We start from the raw sequence: 19045 nt of genomic DNA, 5'->3' as shown, positions 1-19045 counted from the left end.
TCGTGGGAAGTAGGCGTGGTTGTGGTCCGATTTCCTTTATTTTCACAATTTGACATAAAAATGCCAGGATAATGATAAGCACTAAATTTGGTTGCTCATTGCCCAATTTTTGCCGATTTCTGTGAAGTCATTAAAAATCTTAGCTATTTATTTGATGAATTATCTCACTTTTTTGGTGTATGAGGATGTGCTAACGGTTGTTTTTAACACCTAAAACTAATTGAGATAGATGTAAGGCTTTATATACAAGGTGCGCTCCCTGGTGGCGCCATCTATATGTGCGACTTCCTCGTTTTCGGAAAATGCATTTGCCCATAAAAGGAAAGCGTTATGCAGACGTAGAGGCCATTCAAAAGGCTTGCACCGGCATACTGGCGGCCATGCCGGCCCACGAGCCAAAACACTCGTTCGACATGATTTTGGACCGTGCAAAAGGCTGTATTGAAGCAGAAGGAGACTATTTTGAATAAAATAAATTGATTGTGCCGAAAAAACCATTTGTTCTGTTTTTTTTTTAAGTCCTGTTTACTTTGGACGTTGATCGTCACCACTCGTGCACTCTGCTACGGGATAGGCAATCAACGCCATAAACTTGCTAAAAATTTAGCTTAACTCTTTTTAAAAGATAAATAATTTTGTAAAACATACAATATTTAATAAATTACAAAATTCGTTCGTTTTTGTGACTTTAGGAATACATTTTATATACAAGTTTTTACCATGTCCCCATATGTGGACAGTTTTCATAACCGGATAAAAATACTGCTTCGGTGGGTATCTGCTTATGAGGAATTTCACTGTATTTAGTTTTGACAGAAACTGAATTATCAATTTTTGAATACCTCATAAACACTTTATTAAGAAATAATGCCTGAAGAAGTATTGATGTAAATTAGTTCAAAGCTTATAGAAAATCATGTTTATTGTGTGAATTATTTATTAATATTAATTAGTAAACATGATCCCAAAATAAATATCAATCAATCAGTATTAGAGCTTTTAAATATTTGTGAATTAAATAGTATTAAACTTGAAGACAGGTCAGTCGTAATTAGTTTTTGTTTTCTGCATGTAATGTAAAAATTGATTTTAACAAACTTTCTTTTATTTTTCTTTAACAGAATTTGTGACATACATTTTCTACATATGTCTGATATATACTAAGCTTTTGTTACACTGACCCCCTTTTGCTTTCTCCTACACCCATTATATTTAACTGACAATACTGATAAGATTGAAATGTGAAGTATTAATGTAATGTAGAAAAAATAGTTAAAACACAAACACATTAAATTTTACAATTTTAGCATACTCAATACTCACTTTGATGGGCGAGACATTTTTGTATTTGATTTCAATATTGAATAAGCATAATTTTCTTTTTAACATATTTTTAAAAATTGTCACAGCTTTTAATGTCTTAGATGTCAAAGTATTCTTTTTAAAATATTGAAGAAAAACAAATAATAGCCGTTTCCTATAAATATGTATGTGTACATACATATATGATTTGCCAAAGCTTTAGCTTTATTAGTGTCTCATTTGGAGTTTATTAAAGCTTTCGTTCAGTAGAAGATAAATCCTAGAATAGAATTTGCTGTTATGTAATACATACCTTTAGCAAATATTATATAAAAGTGTGAAATGAAAGATTTCTATACAAATTTAATTTTGAAATTTACTACGTCGATGTATGTATGTACGTAGTAGAGCATCAAACTGAAATCAGTATTTAAAAGACTTCGACTTATGAGTGCTAAAGATATTTTAATTTCATAAAGATACATAAGTATGTTGAACAAATTTTGGCATTTTGCATAAAGCGCACGATTATATCCATAAATATTGATAATCTTATACTGACTAGCAATAAATAACTTATCAATAAATCAGTATATTATTAAAAAAAAATATATATATACTATATGTATGTATATCATATGTATTGTATCAAAGTTGACTATATTGCCTTAAATATAAACGAACATTACACTAAATATTACATGCTAAACTGAATGTTTCTAGAAACTTAAGTACTTTTTATAGGGTGGATACAGAAGGTAGTTTGCATAATAATTTGACTAATAAATGATTTCGGCTTTAAAAATTATTCACAAGTACAGTGACAGTATAAAAATTGAAATAATATTCATTTACAAGATTCCTTCAAACTATATTGCATATACTCTTGTCTTTAAAAGAAACTACATATAGTACATATTATATATTTCAAGTTTCCTGCTTAAATATCTTATTTATAACAATATCAGTGGAAGACTTTGACCTCTTGTTGTTTATAATATTCACTTATATTGCTAAACGTACATTAAATGAAGGGCAACCCATATAAAGGGATACACTATTTAAAAAACTGGAAATCAAAATTTATGATTTATGAAACCTTTACGACTCATAAATATGAGTAGATATAGTAAATGCTTTATATACTTGATTAAACTTCTGAACGTGAAAATTTCTTAGTCTTGTTTGCAGTTGAACGCGAACATTTTTAAATGTGCTATAGTTATTGTTACATTACATTTATATTTTACAATTTTGTTATATTCATTCGCTCTCGAATTTTGTTAATTCTATTTGTTTTTTCATCGTCTAATTTTAAAAGCACTATGATTAGTTATCTTGCTTAAAGGAGGGTAGGTAAGGTTTCCATGGTAAGAGAAAATTACTTTTTTCCGAATTTATTTCTTAAATATGGATTGAGTAATTTTATTCGTACCTTTTGTTCATTATTGAGCACACTTTTGACAATAAAGGGTATTTATTTTCTCACTTTTTTAGTTTATAATTTTTAGACGCGTTTTTCTCAAAATTACTTTATCAAAGTCCATGTTCACTGACATTTCTACTACTTAACCGATTCATTTCAAACTTTGTACACATATAGTATAAAATACCTCCCCCATTGTTTTTTAAATTTTGCTTTTTTACATTAAAGTTTTTTCCACTGACAAAATGGTGGAAGTTTTTAGTGGAAAATAGCAGTTTTCACCTTAAATTGCCGCCAAAATTTTCTAAATAAAAAAAAAAAAAAAAAAATTATCAGAGAACGATAGGGGGAGGATTTGATTAACCTGACTAATTTTTCTTGGTTTTTTATTTTCGAATAATTTCCAGCCGAGTTATGGTGAACGCCGCAAAGCGTTTTTTTCTTAAGACGTTCTGGGAGAAACTCTGTTACCGGCTTATGCTTCAATATTTCTGCATAAAAAAATTACCCTAGATTGTCAATAGTATGTTCTATAAGGTCCGAATAATAAATAATGTAAAAACTACTATTAAATTAAAAGTTATCGGCATGTTCGCCTTACTACGAATTATGAAAATTCTTATTGCGACATGCACAAATGGACTGACTATCATTATACACATTTTATGTTTTGCTGTATTTATTATGAGAAAATTAAAAATAGTTGCTAAGTTTTTGAGAGTGTTAGAGTTTTTTTTTTTATACACATTTTACTCCAAAAAATGTTTAAAAACTGATAAAATGTTGTCCATGTACACATGAAAATTTTGAATAAAAACTTCATTCAACCATAAAATTTGTAAACAAAAGCAGTAATAGATCCAAGACTAACTACCCTCATCTGATAAATTTCCAAACTGACTTTCCAGTACGACGTTGCTGTTAGTGGAACTTTTTTTATTACTTAAACAGATATCATTAGATTGGGGTTTAAAAGTAGTATTGAGAACGTAACTAGATGTTTTGTCATTAACGTTTGTTCCGGTAATAAAATTCTCAACATTTACTTCGTCATTGTTGTGATGGTTGTTGTTTGCTTCATTTTTATATATGTTGGCGCATATTTGTACTTTAAGTGAGCTACAATTGTTGGTTCTTTCATTATTGTCACTAATGCTGCATATCTTCGTTTCTCGTCCTTCCCCAAGAAAGTGCTGATTTTGCGAACCTTTCTGTATATTTTTAAAGGTTTCTTTTGTTGTATCATTTGTGTCTTTGAGTTGGGGAAGTTCAATACTTTCCTCACATCTTATAGTTCTAATTTCTGTTGGAGAACACTCGGTAGACATTGTTATAGCTGTCTTTGGTTGATCATTCTTAGATTCTGCTTGTAAAACTAGCATTTGTCGTGCCCGTGTAATGCATGCCACACAGGGGCAAGGACCACCGAGTCTCTTCGCTAATTTTGACCGTAATTTTAATGCGGGTCCTAATTTCATACCCAAGGAATTAAGCAAATGATCTTCAGTTAGCAAGGGTAATCCACTGCCATCAATGCATTGATCACGAAAATGCTGCATAAAACAAATTATAATAGTTTTACTTTTATTGATACAAACATGTTAATAAATAATTACTATATACATATGTACATACATATACTTTTATTATTAAGCTTTCTTTTGATTTGCATAAGTTACAAATTTAAGGGTAGTGTAGGGTATGGTTAAATTTGAAATTTTGATTCTTGCGTTCATGTTCGAAATATAAAAAAAAAATTCGCTATCCCCCTTAATCTACATGAAACTGATCAAATATTTTTAACCAAATTTTGATTTTTAGGTAAGTAATACAATGTGCACCATAATCATTACTAGCTTGGCTATCAAAGATTCTTAGTTAATGGAATTCTCATAGCAAGCGGTATGTCAAATTGTAACGAGGCCGTTTGTACTTTTGGGTTGTTCATCAATACCTCACAAACTTTCCAACGGAAATAAATCTGGGTGCTAAAGCATGGTGCCAAATTTGTTATACTCTCTCAGAAAATCGAATGTCATACATCATTTTCATTTCCGTTTTTATTACACATTTAGATCTAACAATATATAAGCCATGGTTTGCTGACCAAACAAAAGTTGGACCAGTCAATAAACAGCAATAACATGCATGTATGTTCCTATACTTATATACTCAGTGTTACCATTACTTATATAGCAAGGAGAAATGAAGGTGAGTTACCTAGCAAAGTAAACGACCCAGCGGATATAATAAAGGCGTAACATTGCAAATACAAGTTTACCGAAGTGGTTATACGGAGGTGTACGACGATATCAGGTATTTGACAAGCGCATGAACAGTAACAAAGTATGTACATATGTAACAACACATAGAAAAATATGGTATCTGTGTGTATATATGTATGTATATGAAAATCGACAGCATCCGTTGCGCTACTGATGGCAACATCTCAACGAGATATTCAAGTGTCGTCGTAGCCATAAATATAATTTAATATTCTTACTCCAACTGCTTTCCAATTTAGTTCAAAAGCGGTGTGACATGCAGCTTCAAGTCCAGTCAACATAGGTCGGCTACGCATATTTGACGATGCATGGACAGCCTAGCGCTCTAGAATGTGATAGCTGGCTATACTTAATGGCCGTTACATATTCTATATACTTGAGTTAAAGAAATATTTACGAAGACACACATATCTATATATATTGTACACACACACATACAGCAATAGTAATAGTAGTGTCAAATATCCAGTTCTTGAAGAATGAATGATGAACACATTTATGCACATTAATGTGAATGGGTGCAAAATGTAAGATCTTGGCCTGCATATAAAGTGTCTCAGAATTAGTCGTTCAAAAAACTATGCTTAGATGACGATGCTTTTATTTTGATTTACTGCCAAAGAATCACAATTCTTATTTACCACTCTTATTTTTAGGGAATCGAAGTTTACAATTACTGTACTGCTTATTAAAAGTAGCACTTATTTAAAGATAAAAAATGCCATAATAGAAATGTATAGTTAATAAAAAATGTTGAGTTAATTAATAAAATAGTTAAGAACAGTTATACGATAAGTATAAATATGCGAACGTACCTGAACGTAGTCCGCGCAGATATCAATATCACCTACAAAAGCACACACGTCATCCACTGTCCATTGGGCAATTTCCACACTTTCAGCTTGACATTTTAGAATAGTAGTATTGCATGGTGTGGATGGTTCTGGTGAAAAGGACAAGCAGGCATTATTCTTCGTAGAATCGGTGACTAATTTATTTTCAGATATTGGTGATGAGGAGGCTTTTATTTCATTTGATGACACATGTCCCATAGATACATTCAACCCATATGATTCGTTACTTTGGCTTGCTGTGTTCAATTCCACCTTAAATCTTTTAGTCGCTGGTGGTTGAGAGCTCAAATCAAGCGGTACGGTCGTTGTGCTTGTGGGAGCTGTTGATTTTCTTTTGGATGTTGAAATAGTGGAGCTAGTCGATGCAGAAACTAATTTATGTTGAGGACTAGACTGTTGTGAAGGTGCAATCTGCTGCTGTTTCTGCAGCACAGGAAGACTGAGTGCAGGAGATACATATTGAGCGGCTTGTTGCAATGCTACACCAAGGTTAGGATGCGATAAGATTGAATTGGAGTTCATTTGTTTCGAGTTTTGCTGGAAGGTGCGAAGTATGGTCTGTACCTCTGCTTCTTTAGCTGCACGCGCCTATATAAATATCAATGGAGATAATATTTTGGACAAGAAGTTCTAATGTAAAAATGAAAATGCTAGATTTTTAAATTTTTTTTTACCAGCTTACCAAAGTAATCAATGCTTGAGTACTGCTCATATCGATCATTGGGAGGCATACACTTTGTGAGAATGGAAGACTACTTAGAAACGAAGCGGCTGCAGCCGCTACCGCTACATCCCCTTGAGAAATGGATAATCGAGGTATCAATTGAGGCGATGCATCTTTACTCGTCAAGGGACCCGACAAAGCTCCAACAACGTTCCTATTGCCACTTTTCTGATTTACATTTTTGTTGACAATAGGAATAGAAGAAGTCGACGATGTATCAAAAAATGGATTACAACGAGTCGAAATGGAGCTAACAAATTTTAGTAAAACCAAGGACTATTAAATACAGTCGTTACTATATATATGCTTTTATCCTTACTTTATTGCGTTGACATCATTATATTTCGCTGCTAAACTGCGCATAATATCGGAATAGTTCCTCGACGAGAAATCTGTCTGGAACACAGTCGTTGTGTTTCCTAAATTAGCTGTATCGGTGCTAGCGGCACTAACGCAAGGAGTTTGATGCCCAGACGTGACTTCTTGAATACGTAAGAGCGAAGTTAGTGGCATTAGGGCTTCAGAAGAAATTTGTTGTGGCGAAGGACCACGGAACGATGAAGGTGTGGTGCTTCGGGATCTGAATGTCCGTGAATGAAAGAAAAAAATGTACATATAAAAGATATGTCAATATAAGAAAATTTAATATATGTAATATGTAAAATGAAGCCTAAGAACATAAGATATTGGAAAAATTATAATTCAAGTGTTAGTCCTTCAGTTGTTACTTATGAGGCACATATGTATTTCCCATGTAGTATGGTGGCGTTCAGTGATACATATATCACTCATGAATATTAATATACTATACTCACGTATACATTTCTATATTTATGTAATTCCATAAAAATAAGCAAAGAGGGAAGTATTTTTTTTAAGATATACCAAAGATTTGTTTGGTTTCTATAATTCATAAATTATTAATTATGTTTAATTAAATAGTTTCAAATATGCTAAGAATCACGTAAGCTATATTTATTTTCTTACTTTTTAAGATATAAAATCTACAACATTTTATTTTCTAAATAGTTAATCTTGAGAAATTCGTATTTTTATACCCTGAGCAGAGCATTTTAATTTTTCCACGAAGTTTGTTACACGTTGAAGAAAACATATAAAGTATACATCAATACATATATGTATACAGTGTTGCGAGCTGAGTTGATTTTGTCATGTCCGTCTGTCTGTATAAAGTCCCTCAGTTTTTCAGATATCGATCTGAAATTTTGAGATTATTGTAAAATGCAACGCTAAAATCTCCAAACAAATTGTTGAGATCGGACCACTACAGCATATAGCTCCCATTCATTTTGACCGATTAAAATCAATATAAAGATCTTCAATAAAGGTATGTTTTCCTCTTTAAGTAACCCTAATTTGACCTGAAAATTATTTGTATCAAACAATATGGATAGAAAGAACCAGTAAAACGCTTTCTGTTGGATGCAAACCTTTGGCCGGTTAAATTTTCAGATTAAGTTATGTACATACTCGTATAGTGGCTATAAGAAATGCACCTGCGAAGGGTTTGCATATTAAAACTACAGTGCATCTGAAGTCATTATAATATGCACATTTTCCAATTTTTATTATACCTCGATATTGATGACTGATGATCTCCGTTGGTGCTTGGACTAAGTCTTTCACTCTTCACATTGTTAGAGTTATTTTGTAGTTGTTTCTTTTGAGCTGTTTGTTGTTTTTGAGGATTTGTTTGCAATGACTCCGATTGGGGGCAATGTTTTTGATAAGAACTGTTTGCGTTAGCTACACCACCAACAGAACCACTGGGAGCATTAGGCACTGGATTAATCATCACATTGCTGTTTATATTATTACTGCAGTTATTCCGGTTAACGATATTTGAATTGATGTTACAATTATTAATTGTACTACTTGCCGCTGACTCCATATTTAACACATTATTTGTCTCCGATGACGCTGCTAAGTCCAAATATTGATAGGCGACAGCCGCTGTGGTTGAAGAGGAAGTAATCGGATTTGCACCAACACGCCTCAATTGCTTATCGATTAAACTAAATCCACCACGAAAAGCCAGCGTTAGAGACTGTTCACTGATCATTTTCTGGACAACTAAGACCGATGTTAATAGCAGTAAAACCTGCAATATCTGATAATAATGGCAGCGCGAATAATCAAATTTTTTATAACTGTTATGCGATCTGCTTATAATATTTTGTTATTGATTCGGTTATAAACTATAAAAGTTTATCCATGATCTATTGGCACAGCTATCACCGCTACTGTTGAAGTTAACGTAATTATTAATTGATGGAAAATCTCTGTTATATTACAGATTTGTTTTGTATATAGTGATTTATACATCACAAAATCATTACCGTCGCCAAACGGTTTGTGATTGCTGCTTTTGTTTGCTCAACAGGCGTGGTGAGATCTCACAATGCAGATGTTGATGAATGATAAGGAAAGTCTGTTTGTTGTCGTTAGGCACTGCAATTGATGACTTCTTTATAATATCATTGGGTGTACGAGTACTTCTGCAATTGGTGTAAACCGAGATAAATCAATATACACATACATAAATCTATATAATGCTATTCTCTTTAATTAAATAATAATACTACTATTACTGTTATTTGTTAAACAATTTCATTGCCTTTCATGTTTGAGATTTTCGGAATGTAATTAGTATTTATTATCGTCTTCTCTAGGGAAATGTAGAATGCATATTTTCTAAAGCATTTTTACTTACTGAATAAATCCACTCATTTATAGAAGAATCTATGTACATACATATGTACATATGCATATGTATATGAAGAGCTTTATTAAATATTTAAAGTAAAGGAAAACTCAAATGCAGGGTAAAAACTTTATGGTGAGATCTTTGCCAACAATTTTACTGAAGTGGCTAGTTTTAATGAAATATATTTGTCCAATATACATAAGTTTAATTTTGTGTCTATAGTAGACCGTCAGCTATAATCTACATGCATATGGATAATCACCATATGCGTTTATATTTAGGTAAACAGAATTATTAATATTTCTTATTTTTTGTTTGTTATTTTTAGTTAGTTTGGACATACATACATACGTATGCATGTATATACACACATATATGTATATGTATATGTTTGTACATGTGTCCATGGTGCTAAGTGCCAAATATCGATTTGCGGTTATGAACTGACGAATTACCTAACTGTGAGAATGATCACCAGGGACACAACAGAAATGTATGTAGACACTAGCGGAACAGTTTTGAGACTATAGTGTAACCAGGGCTGAGAACAACATTAAGCAAACCTGCTCTTTAAGTACTTATATGTATATGTATGTTCATTCGTAGCTCGCTAGCTATCGTAAGCAATGTTTGAGATGCCTTTTAATAGGCACCAAGTGTCAATAATACCAATCCGTTCATAACAAAACATTAGAGTACCATTATGATGACTACTTATTATTGCTTTAATACAAAAATATGTGTGTATACAAAATCATTACGTATAAATGGCACGATGGTACAACCCATGTTGACAAAGTTCATTGCCACTTTTTGTAATGTCTTATGTACACACAGATATTTGTCAAAATGTGTATTTACTATACATATGTACATATGTATGTACAGTGTCATGCCTAGAAGACGGTCTAATCAATGAGAGCAAAGAAAGGTGACATACACAAATACACACGTACCCAAAACGTTGCATGGACGTAATTATTAATAAAGGATATTATACCAAATATTAATTTTAAAATATGTTTTAAAAGGAGTTTTAAAAAAAAAGCCCTGATTTGGTTGTGACTTTATTTTTATGTCTAATGAAATACTAGTTTTTAAATATTTAGAATTTATATTAAAAAAAGTATGTTAGTTTCAGTTTAATATTTTTTCACACTCGCAAAAAAGACCAAGATTAAATATATGTAGTATATAAATTAATTTCTCTTAATAGTTTTTTTTTATCTTTGCAAAATCTGCATGGCTGACCTTATACTGTATATTGGAACGTCCATTATCTCACATCATGTTATACTGTGCATATGTATATACATATGTACATACATATAATAAAACAGAGAGAAGTAAAAATTAAGGAATGGAATATGTGACTTTAATAAATCACTGCGGCTTTAAATATGCATAGGTATGTATGTACGGTACATACATACATATATACTATTTCGGTCAAAGTTGATGCTGGCTCAATTTCGACTAATTACAACAGCGACATCGAAGTACTTAATATACTAAGAGTACGAGAAAACTCTAAAATATTATAGTACGTACATATATTCAACTTGAAAGAAAAACAAGTAAGGAAGGGCTAAGTTCGGGTGCATCCGAACATATTATACCCTTCCAACTTGGAGGAAACAAAGCCAGGGAAATACCTTAAGGAGTAATATGTCAACCAGAGATTTATATAGAGTAAATGGGAGTTGGGGAAGTATCGATCCGATGTTATCTACTAAAATACTAAACAAAATTTCCCTGGGTTTCATAAAGGTACCTTACATATAACCACCAATCACGTCGAGTAAAGTCAGCCGGATGTCCGAAAATTCTGGTATTAGTTATATGCAAGGTAGACCAAGTTTTCGTCCAATTTTATTTATTTTACGCACAAAGATACGCTGTTATGAATAAAACACGCTTTGTCACACGGAAGACAGGAAAGTATTGACCCGATTCAACACATTTTTGATACACAGGGATACTATTGCCAGGAAAGGATTCTCTCTGAATTTCAATTGTATATCTCATACATCGACCGATATTATTTATATCTCGGAGCTTTTAGTAGTTTTTAACAATACCGTTATATGCGGAGTTTGCCGCGTTATCCTCCGATTTCATCCATTTCCACACTGTCGGTAGAAGTTCATAGTTGTTGTTGCTTAAATGGTTTAGGAGATATGTACATTAAACTTGTTGGAGGTTGGGTACGCACACTTTTTCGGAAATGTTTACCTACATGTGCCCCTGGCTACTGCGATCCTGTATACCAAATTAGAGTTTTATATCTTAATTTAGTATTTAGTTATGGCACTTTGTACTAGGGTTTCGGTTAATGACGATTTGTTGGCGTGGCAGTGGTCCGATTGCGCCCATCTACGAACTCGTAGTTTTTTTGTACTATGGAAGCCTCATACCATTCATCGAGATATCTCAGTTTTTACTCAAGTTGCAGCTTCCTGATCATTTATATACAATATATTACCCTACATCTATCTTTAGGTGATACGTACAAGCGTTAGGTGGACAAAACTATAATACTCTGTAGCAACTGGTTGCAAGAGTATTAAAATTTAAATAAATCTATTTCATTGCATATATACTACAAGGTGCGTTCCAAAGTAAACAGGACTTAAAAAAACAGAACAGGAAAAAGTCGCAACGTGCCATATCATATAAATACGGATACGGTGATTAATGGTTAAAATGTGATTTTTGGTGAACTAATCGGTCACAAGCGTCGATCGATGAGACGGCGCCTTATCGTGCAACAAACGCCAACTTTCATCTTCGCGATATTCGGGCCGAGCACGTCGAATACGGCGCACTAAAAGCTTCAAAACTCCAAGATAGAATACCGCATTAACGTTTCCATGAATGTTAATGATGACTTCGGCTGATTTTTGATGAATTCTCGCACAGTTTTGATGGAATTTCCGGTTATCACGGATTTTCATTGGCCCACATGTTGATCGTCATTTATGTCCTCACAACCACTTTGAAAACGTTGAAACAACTCGTGCACTCTGCTACGGGATAGGCAATTATCGCCATAAACTTGTTTCATCAATTGAAACGTTTCGGTAAAAGTTTTACCAGTTTTAAAACAAAATTTAATGTAATAACTTCACTTCGAATCAATGAAATATCATGAGATTTCATGTCCTCACTGGACAATCGATAAAGATAGTAGATTCTAATGCATCAGCTGGCATATAGATGGTGCCACCAGGGGACGCTAGATTCAAAAAGTCTTGTTTACTTTGGAACTCACCTTGTAGTATCATTCTTAGTATATTGTTAAGATAGCTTAAACTAGACAGAAACAAATCACAATCAAGCTTATTTGGTGTTTACTAAAAAGAACTTGGATTGAACTATTGGAGGAAAGTTGACAAATCTTACACAATTACTATGTCAGGTCACCCTAACAGTATATGTAAGTATATCATATATGTACATAATATATGTATACTATATCGAATCAATGAAATATCATGAGATTTCATGTCCTCACTGGACAATCGATAAAGATAGTAGATTCTAATGCATCAGCTGGCATATAGATGGTGCCACCAGGGGACGCTAGATTCAAAAAGTCTTGTTTACTTTGGAACTCACCTTGTAGTATCATTCTTAGTATATTGTTAAGATAGCTTAAACTAGACAGAAACAAATCACAATCAAGCTTATTTGGTGTTTACTAAAAAGAACTTGGATTGAACTATTGGAGGAAAGTTGACAAATCTTACACAATTACTATGTCAGGTCACCCTAACAGTATATGTAAGTATATCATATATGTACATAATATATGTATACTATATACATACATAAATGGTACGACTTAGTTAATGAATCCTGTACCAACGATCTGTGGTAAATATAAAAACTAATTTGTGCAAACTACATATTCTTATATTTTAACTTATAATTAAGCTACCTTTCTCGTGGTTAAGTTAATTCGATTGCATGTTTACTTATAATGCTTCGCTGCATAATTCAGATCGTGCTTTACTTACATTCAAGGCATGGTCTATTATATTAGTCTAGTGTAACTAATTATTTCACAAACATTGTAATAAAGTTTCTTTCAATAAATTTATTGGTTTTTTTTAAATACACGAAGTTTTGTTTAAATGCATAGTTTTACTCATTGAAGTAAACGTAAGAATTTGGTTACATACATACATATGTGTACACATATAATGCATAGAAAAGCCTTTGGCCTAACAATAAAATAATATTTTAATGAAAATATTCTCCCTCACAATCTCCATATCCATCGATTTTATCAAAACAAGAAATTAACATTTTTCCTTTGTAAACAAAATTATGAGAGTAACGTAGCATTGAGACCAATAGCTTGCGAATAGTTGGGAAGAAATGTCATGAAACATTCACACATATTCTATTGATCTTTCAGGACAAAGTCTTTTCATCTCATATTTCTTTTTTTATGAAGTATTTCGGAAACGTGTTCCCGAAGAAAATGTGTAGAAGTAAGGTTGTGCTAAATTCCGACGGAACCGTTGAAATATTTATTTTTTGAATGAAATTTACCGGATATATGGAATCATTATAAGGGTTACATACGATACGCACCGATTTTACTTATTATTGGAAGATATACCACTATTGAAAGCGGTTTAGAGATGACTCAAGTAATTCCAAGTGTAGTAGATTCTCGTGGAAAAATACTGTTCAGCCGAATCGAGCTCGTAGTTTCGTTATAATTTATTCTTTTATTTATTTTTAGTAAGTAACTGGTTCATTATGAATTTAATTTTTTTATCCTTGTCTAAATGTATGTATAACTTTAGTTATGGCGAGCGAAATTTGTTTTACATTATTTTACTACTTCCTGGCATTGTATGATTAATGTTGTTGCTTAGTTGTCGTTTAGATAGCAATCGAACCGGCACATCCAGTGCAGTATTGAAGTAATTTCTTCGCAATCTTGCGGCAACAGGTAAGTTGGTTAGCAATTGGTGTTAAGAATTCCCATTAATGTGCAATGTACCGTTTGTTGCTTGTGGTGGCTGCACGCCGTATCGCTTCAGTACATAAGAGTGCAATTAGTTCTGCTTTACTGTTTGCTGTCCTTATTTTATAAAGTTTACTATTCTAAAACATTGTTTTACTTATAAGTATGTATCTTTTTATAGTACAAGTGTATCAGCTGTACAAAAATTTACTTTATTGTGGCTTGTGATGTCTAACTAAATCGCTAAACGTTAAACCTTTATAATGCTAAATCTGAGTAATACATAATTTGAATATTGAGCTGAATAGAAAATTCTAAGAACTTAGAACTAACCTTTACAGAAACACAAAATTTGTTTGATCTTCACTCAGTATATTTTTCTATTCCGTCATTGATTCAAATTTCAAAATAAAAATAAATATGTAGGTATACTTATGCACACATTCGTTCAGTTTCTATGCTCAAAATGGCTTTTAAAAATCTTAGATTCGTGTCGCCATCATTAAAGGAAAGAAGTACATTTTTCAATGATACTCATGTTATAGGGAAGAACTTTGGTAGTACAACTAATGATGATAAAACAAAAGATATAAAATATCGGAAGGAAACCGATACTTTTGGGGACCTGCAAGTTCCTGTTGATAAGTATTATGGAGCTCAAACTCTTCGCTCAAAAATAAATTTCCCAATTGGAGGAAAAAGGGAACAAATGCCAAAAGAAATAATAATAGCAATGGGAATATTAAAAAAAGCCTCAGCCGAGGTGAACAGAGAATATGGGTTGAATAGCAAAATAGCTGAAAATATTTCTAAGGCTTGCGACGAATTAATATCTGGTAAATTATACAAAGACCACTTTCCTTTAGTTATTTGGCAAACAGGATCTGGTACGCAAACAAATATGAACTGTAATGAAGTTATCAGTAATCGTGCTATCGAACTAATGGGTGGTGAATTGGGCTCAAAAAAACCTGTCCATCCAAATGATCATGTAAATATGTCGCAGAGCTCAAATGACACGTTCCCTACTGCAATTCATATTTCTGTGGCAATGCAACTAGTAAATACACTAAAGCCGAATATTGAATTTATGCGAGAAGGTTTAAAATTGAAATCGGAAGAGTTCAAGGATATTGTAAAAATAGGACGAACACATACAATGGATGCTGTACCTTTAACACTGGGTCAGGAGTTCAGTGGTTATACACAACAAATGACTTATGCTCTTCAACGAATCGATGCATGCCTCCCACGGGTATATGAAATTGCTCTTGGCGGAACCGCTGTAGGAACAGGACTCAACGCACCTGAAGGTTTTGCCGAAAAAGTTGCAAAACGAATTGGCGAATTGACATGCTTACCATTTGTATCGGCACCGAATAAATTCGAAGCGCTAGCAGCACGTGATACGATGGTAGAAGTAAGTGGAGTGTTGAACACAATAGCATGCAGTGTGTTTAAAATAGCTAACGATATACGTTTTCTCGGTTCTGGACCACGATGTGGCTTTGGTGAGCTGATGTTACCCGAAAATGAACCAGGTAGTTCAATTATGCCAGGGAAAGTAAACCCCACACAATGCGAGGCAATTACGATGGTTGCCGGACAAGTGATTGGTAATCACGTCGCAGTTACTATAGGAGGATCGAACGGTCATTTCGAATTGAATGTTTTCAAGCCATTGGTGGTATCGAATGTTCTCCGTTCTATTCGTTTACTCTCTGATGCCAGTCGGACTTTTACCTGCAATTGCATAAAAGATATTCAACCGAACAAAGACCGCATCAATAAGATAATGAACGAGTCTTTAATGTTGGTGACAGCATTAAACCCGCATATTGGTTACGACAAGGCGGCACAAATAGCTAAAACAGCTCACAAGAATGGGACTACTCTTAAAGAAGAGGCAATAAATTTAGGTTACTTAACCGAACAGCAATTTAATGATTGGGTAAAACCACAGGATATGCTTGGACCGAAATCAATGATGCAGAGTGCTAAAACTAATAAATAATACATACATATATGAATTATATGTTTGTATTTGCATCTGAATATAATATTTTCGTTAATGCAGTATGTAATATTATAATTGGATTTTTTTCTCTTATTTTAAATAAAGCTTAAATAAAAACAATTTAGAACCTTATTATTATCAAACTTCGTAAAGAAAGTCTACATAGAATCAATTCATATATTTGACTGTCCCGAACTAAAGAATTTATTTTTTTATAAATATTTTAAGGTAATTTTGTAACCCTTTGAGATTATAGACGTTTATTATTAATGTCCAAGGATAAATCGATAGGCCTAACATAATGAGCTCAATAAAACGGTTAGCAATAACATTTAGTATAAAACAATCAATTATATTGAATCTAGTTTTTATAAAAGAACGAATAAAAATAAGTAAGGAAGGGCTAAGTGCGGGTTCAACCGAACATTTTATACTATTGCAACTTGCAGGAACCAAAGCCAGGGAACTACCTTAAGGTCTAAAACGTCAACAGAGGATCGGAATTGAAGCAATTTTATATAGATATTTATGGGGGCTAGGTCAAGTTCTCGCTCAATTGTACTTATTTTATGCACAAATATACACTGTTATTAAACACGCTCTGAAATTTTCATTGAGATAACTCAAATTTTTCTATATTATGTCGGTATATGTACAAATTTGGTGTGGGATTCGCGGTGGGAGAAAGACTCCGTCGCCGAGTACTGTCACCCCGGTGGATGAACGTCTAGCCACAATTCGCATTAAAGCGAGGAGCACCCACGCCCCGACAGAAGAGAAATACAATGTAATCAAAGATGCCTTCAATGAGCACTTGGAGCGCACCGATGGAAGCTGCCCCCGCCTTGATATCAAAATCGTGCTTGGCGACTTTAACGCCAGGGTGAGGAAAGAAGGTACCTTTGGCACTACGGTCGGTAAATTCAGCCTCCACGATGAAACATCCCCAAATGGGTTGAAACTGATCGATTTCGCCGGGGCCCGAAATATGGTGGATATCTGTACTACTAGATTCCACCATAAGAAAATTTATCAAGCCACCTAGCTGTCTCCGGATCGAAATACCACCATCCAGATCGATCGAATGCGGCGGCTAACAGAAGGTTTCAAGACCGGAGCATACTCTTGTAGAGCCCCAGGTGGTCTAGTGACCGATGCCCAGAGCATACTAAAATTATGGAAGGAACACTTCTCCAGCATGCTGAATAGCAGTGAAAGTATAGGGCCAGGAGAAGGCGAACCCGATTCCCTAATCGATGACGATGGAGTAGACGTTCTATTGCCCGACCATGAAGAAGTTCGAATAGCAAGTACATGCGTGAAGAGCAACAAAGTGGCAACACGGAGGCGAAGAACTGATAAGGAGCATGCATCAGCTTCTTTGTAAAATATGGTCGGACGAAAGCATGCTCCACGATTAGAATTTAAGTTAGCTATGCCCAATTCACAAAAAGGTAGACCCCACAATCTGCATCAACTAACGTGGGATAAGTCTCCTAAACATCGCATATAAGGTTCAATCGAGCGTTTTATGTGAAGGATTAAAGTCCACCGTCAACAAACTGATTGGACCTTATCAGTATGGCTTTAGACCTAGAAAATCAACAACCGATTAGATATTTACCATGCGCCAAATCTTTGAAAAGACCCTTGAAAATATTTCAAAGCTGCTTTCAGCAGCACGAAAAGGAGCTGCCTTTATGCCGCGATGTTTGAATTTAGTATCCCCGCAAAACTAATACGGCTGTGTAGACTGACGTTGAGCAACACCAAAATCTCCGTCAGGATCGGGAAGGACCTCTCCGAGCCGTTCAATACCAAACGAGGTTTCAGACAAGGCGACTCTCTATCGTGCGACTTCTTCAATCTGCTCCTGGAAAAAATAATTCGAGTTGCAGAACTTAATCGAGCAGGCACAGTCTTTTATAAGAGTGTACAGCTGGTGGCGTATGCCGATGATATTGATATCATTGGCCTCAACACCCGCGCCGATAGTTTTGCTTTCTCCAGACTGGACAAGGAAGCAAAGCAAATGGGTCTGGCAGTGACCGAGGGAAAGACGAAATATCTCCTGTCATCAAACAAACAGTCGTAGCACTCGCGGCTGGCTCTCACGTCAGTGTTGATAGTCATAACTTTGAACCAGCAACAATGTCAGCCTTGAAATCCAGCGCAGAATAACTCTTATCAACAGGTGCTACTTCGGACTGAGTAGGTAATTGAGAAGTAAAGCCCTCTCTCGACGAACGAAAACCAAACTCTATAAGTCACCCATTATTCCCGCCCTGCAATATGGTGCAGAGGCATGGACGATGACAACTGATGAGACGACGTTGCGAGTTTTCGAGAGAAAGGTTCCGCGAAAGATTTATGATCCTTTGCGCATTGGCCACGGCGAATATCGCATTCGATGGAACGAGGAGCTGTATGAGATATACGACGGCATTGACATATGTATGTAGTTCAGCGAATTAAAAGACGGATACGCTAGCTAGGTCATGTTGTCCGAATGGGCGAAAACACTTTAGCTCTGAAAGTATTCGACGCAGTACTTGCCGGGGGAGGCAGACGAAAGAGAAGACCTCCACTCACTGGAAGGACCAGGAGAAGGACCTGGCTTCGCTTGGAATGTCCAATTGGCGCCACCTTGTGAAGAGAAGAAACGACTGGCGCGCTGTTGTTAACTCGGCTATAATCGCGTAAGCGGTGTCCACGCCGGTAA

The 19045-nt window shown here is 34.4% G+C and overlaps 2 protein-coding genes across 7 annotated transcripts in view; one reads left to right on the top strand and one right to left on the bottom strand.

Annotated features, from left to right (window-relative positions):
• Positions 1-2897: 2897 nt before the first annotated feature.
• The window catches only part of LOC120768086 (ras guanine nucleotide exchange factor Q), a 31422-nt gene continuing 15274 nt past the window's right edge, over positions 2898-19045 (bottom strand). For 5 of the 6 annotated variants that reach the window (XM_040094619.1, XM_040094620.1, XM_040094621.1 and 2 more), the window contains exons 2-6: positions 8187-9110; positions 6911-7171; positions 6550-6841; positions 5829-6455; positions 2898-4281 (exon numbers count right to left, since the gene is read on the bottom strand). In XM_040094619.1, the coding sequence (XP_039950553.1) occupies positions 3595-4281; positions 5829-6455; positions 6550-6841; positions 6911-7171; positions 8187-8674 (2355 nt within the window). In that variant the 5' untranslated portion in view covers positions 8675-9110 and the 3' untranslated portion in view covers positions 2898-3594. The remainder of the gene's footprint in view (positions 4282-5828; positions 6456-6549; positions 6842-6910; positions 7172-8186; positions 9111-19045) is intronic. The other variant, XM_040094622.1, reaches the window with a different exon arrangement.
• Positions 10720-16320, top strand: LOC120767577 (fumarate hydratase, mitochondrial-like). The gene is made up of 2 exons (XM_040093722.1): positions 10720-10727; positions 14733-16320. The coding sequence occupies exons 1-2, from the start codon at positions 10720-10722 to the stop codon at positions 16318-16320; spliced, it is 1596 nt and encodes a 531-aa protein (XP_039949656.1).

This window comes from Bactrocera tryoni, chromosome 2 (assembly GCF_016617805.1).
Source record: "Bactrocera tryoni isolate S06 chromosome 2, CSIRO_BtryS06_freeze2, whole genome shotgun sequence".
Classification (NCBI taxonomy): Eukaryota; Metazoa; Arthropoda; class Insecta; order Diptera; family Tephritidae; genus Bactrocera; species Bactrocera tryoni.
Note: the sequence above shows the minus strand (reverse complement) of the source record. Positions and strands in the feature narration are given on the sequence as shown.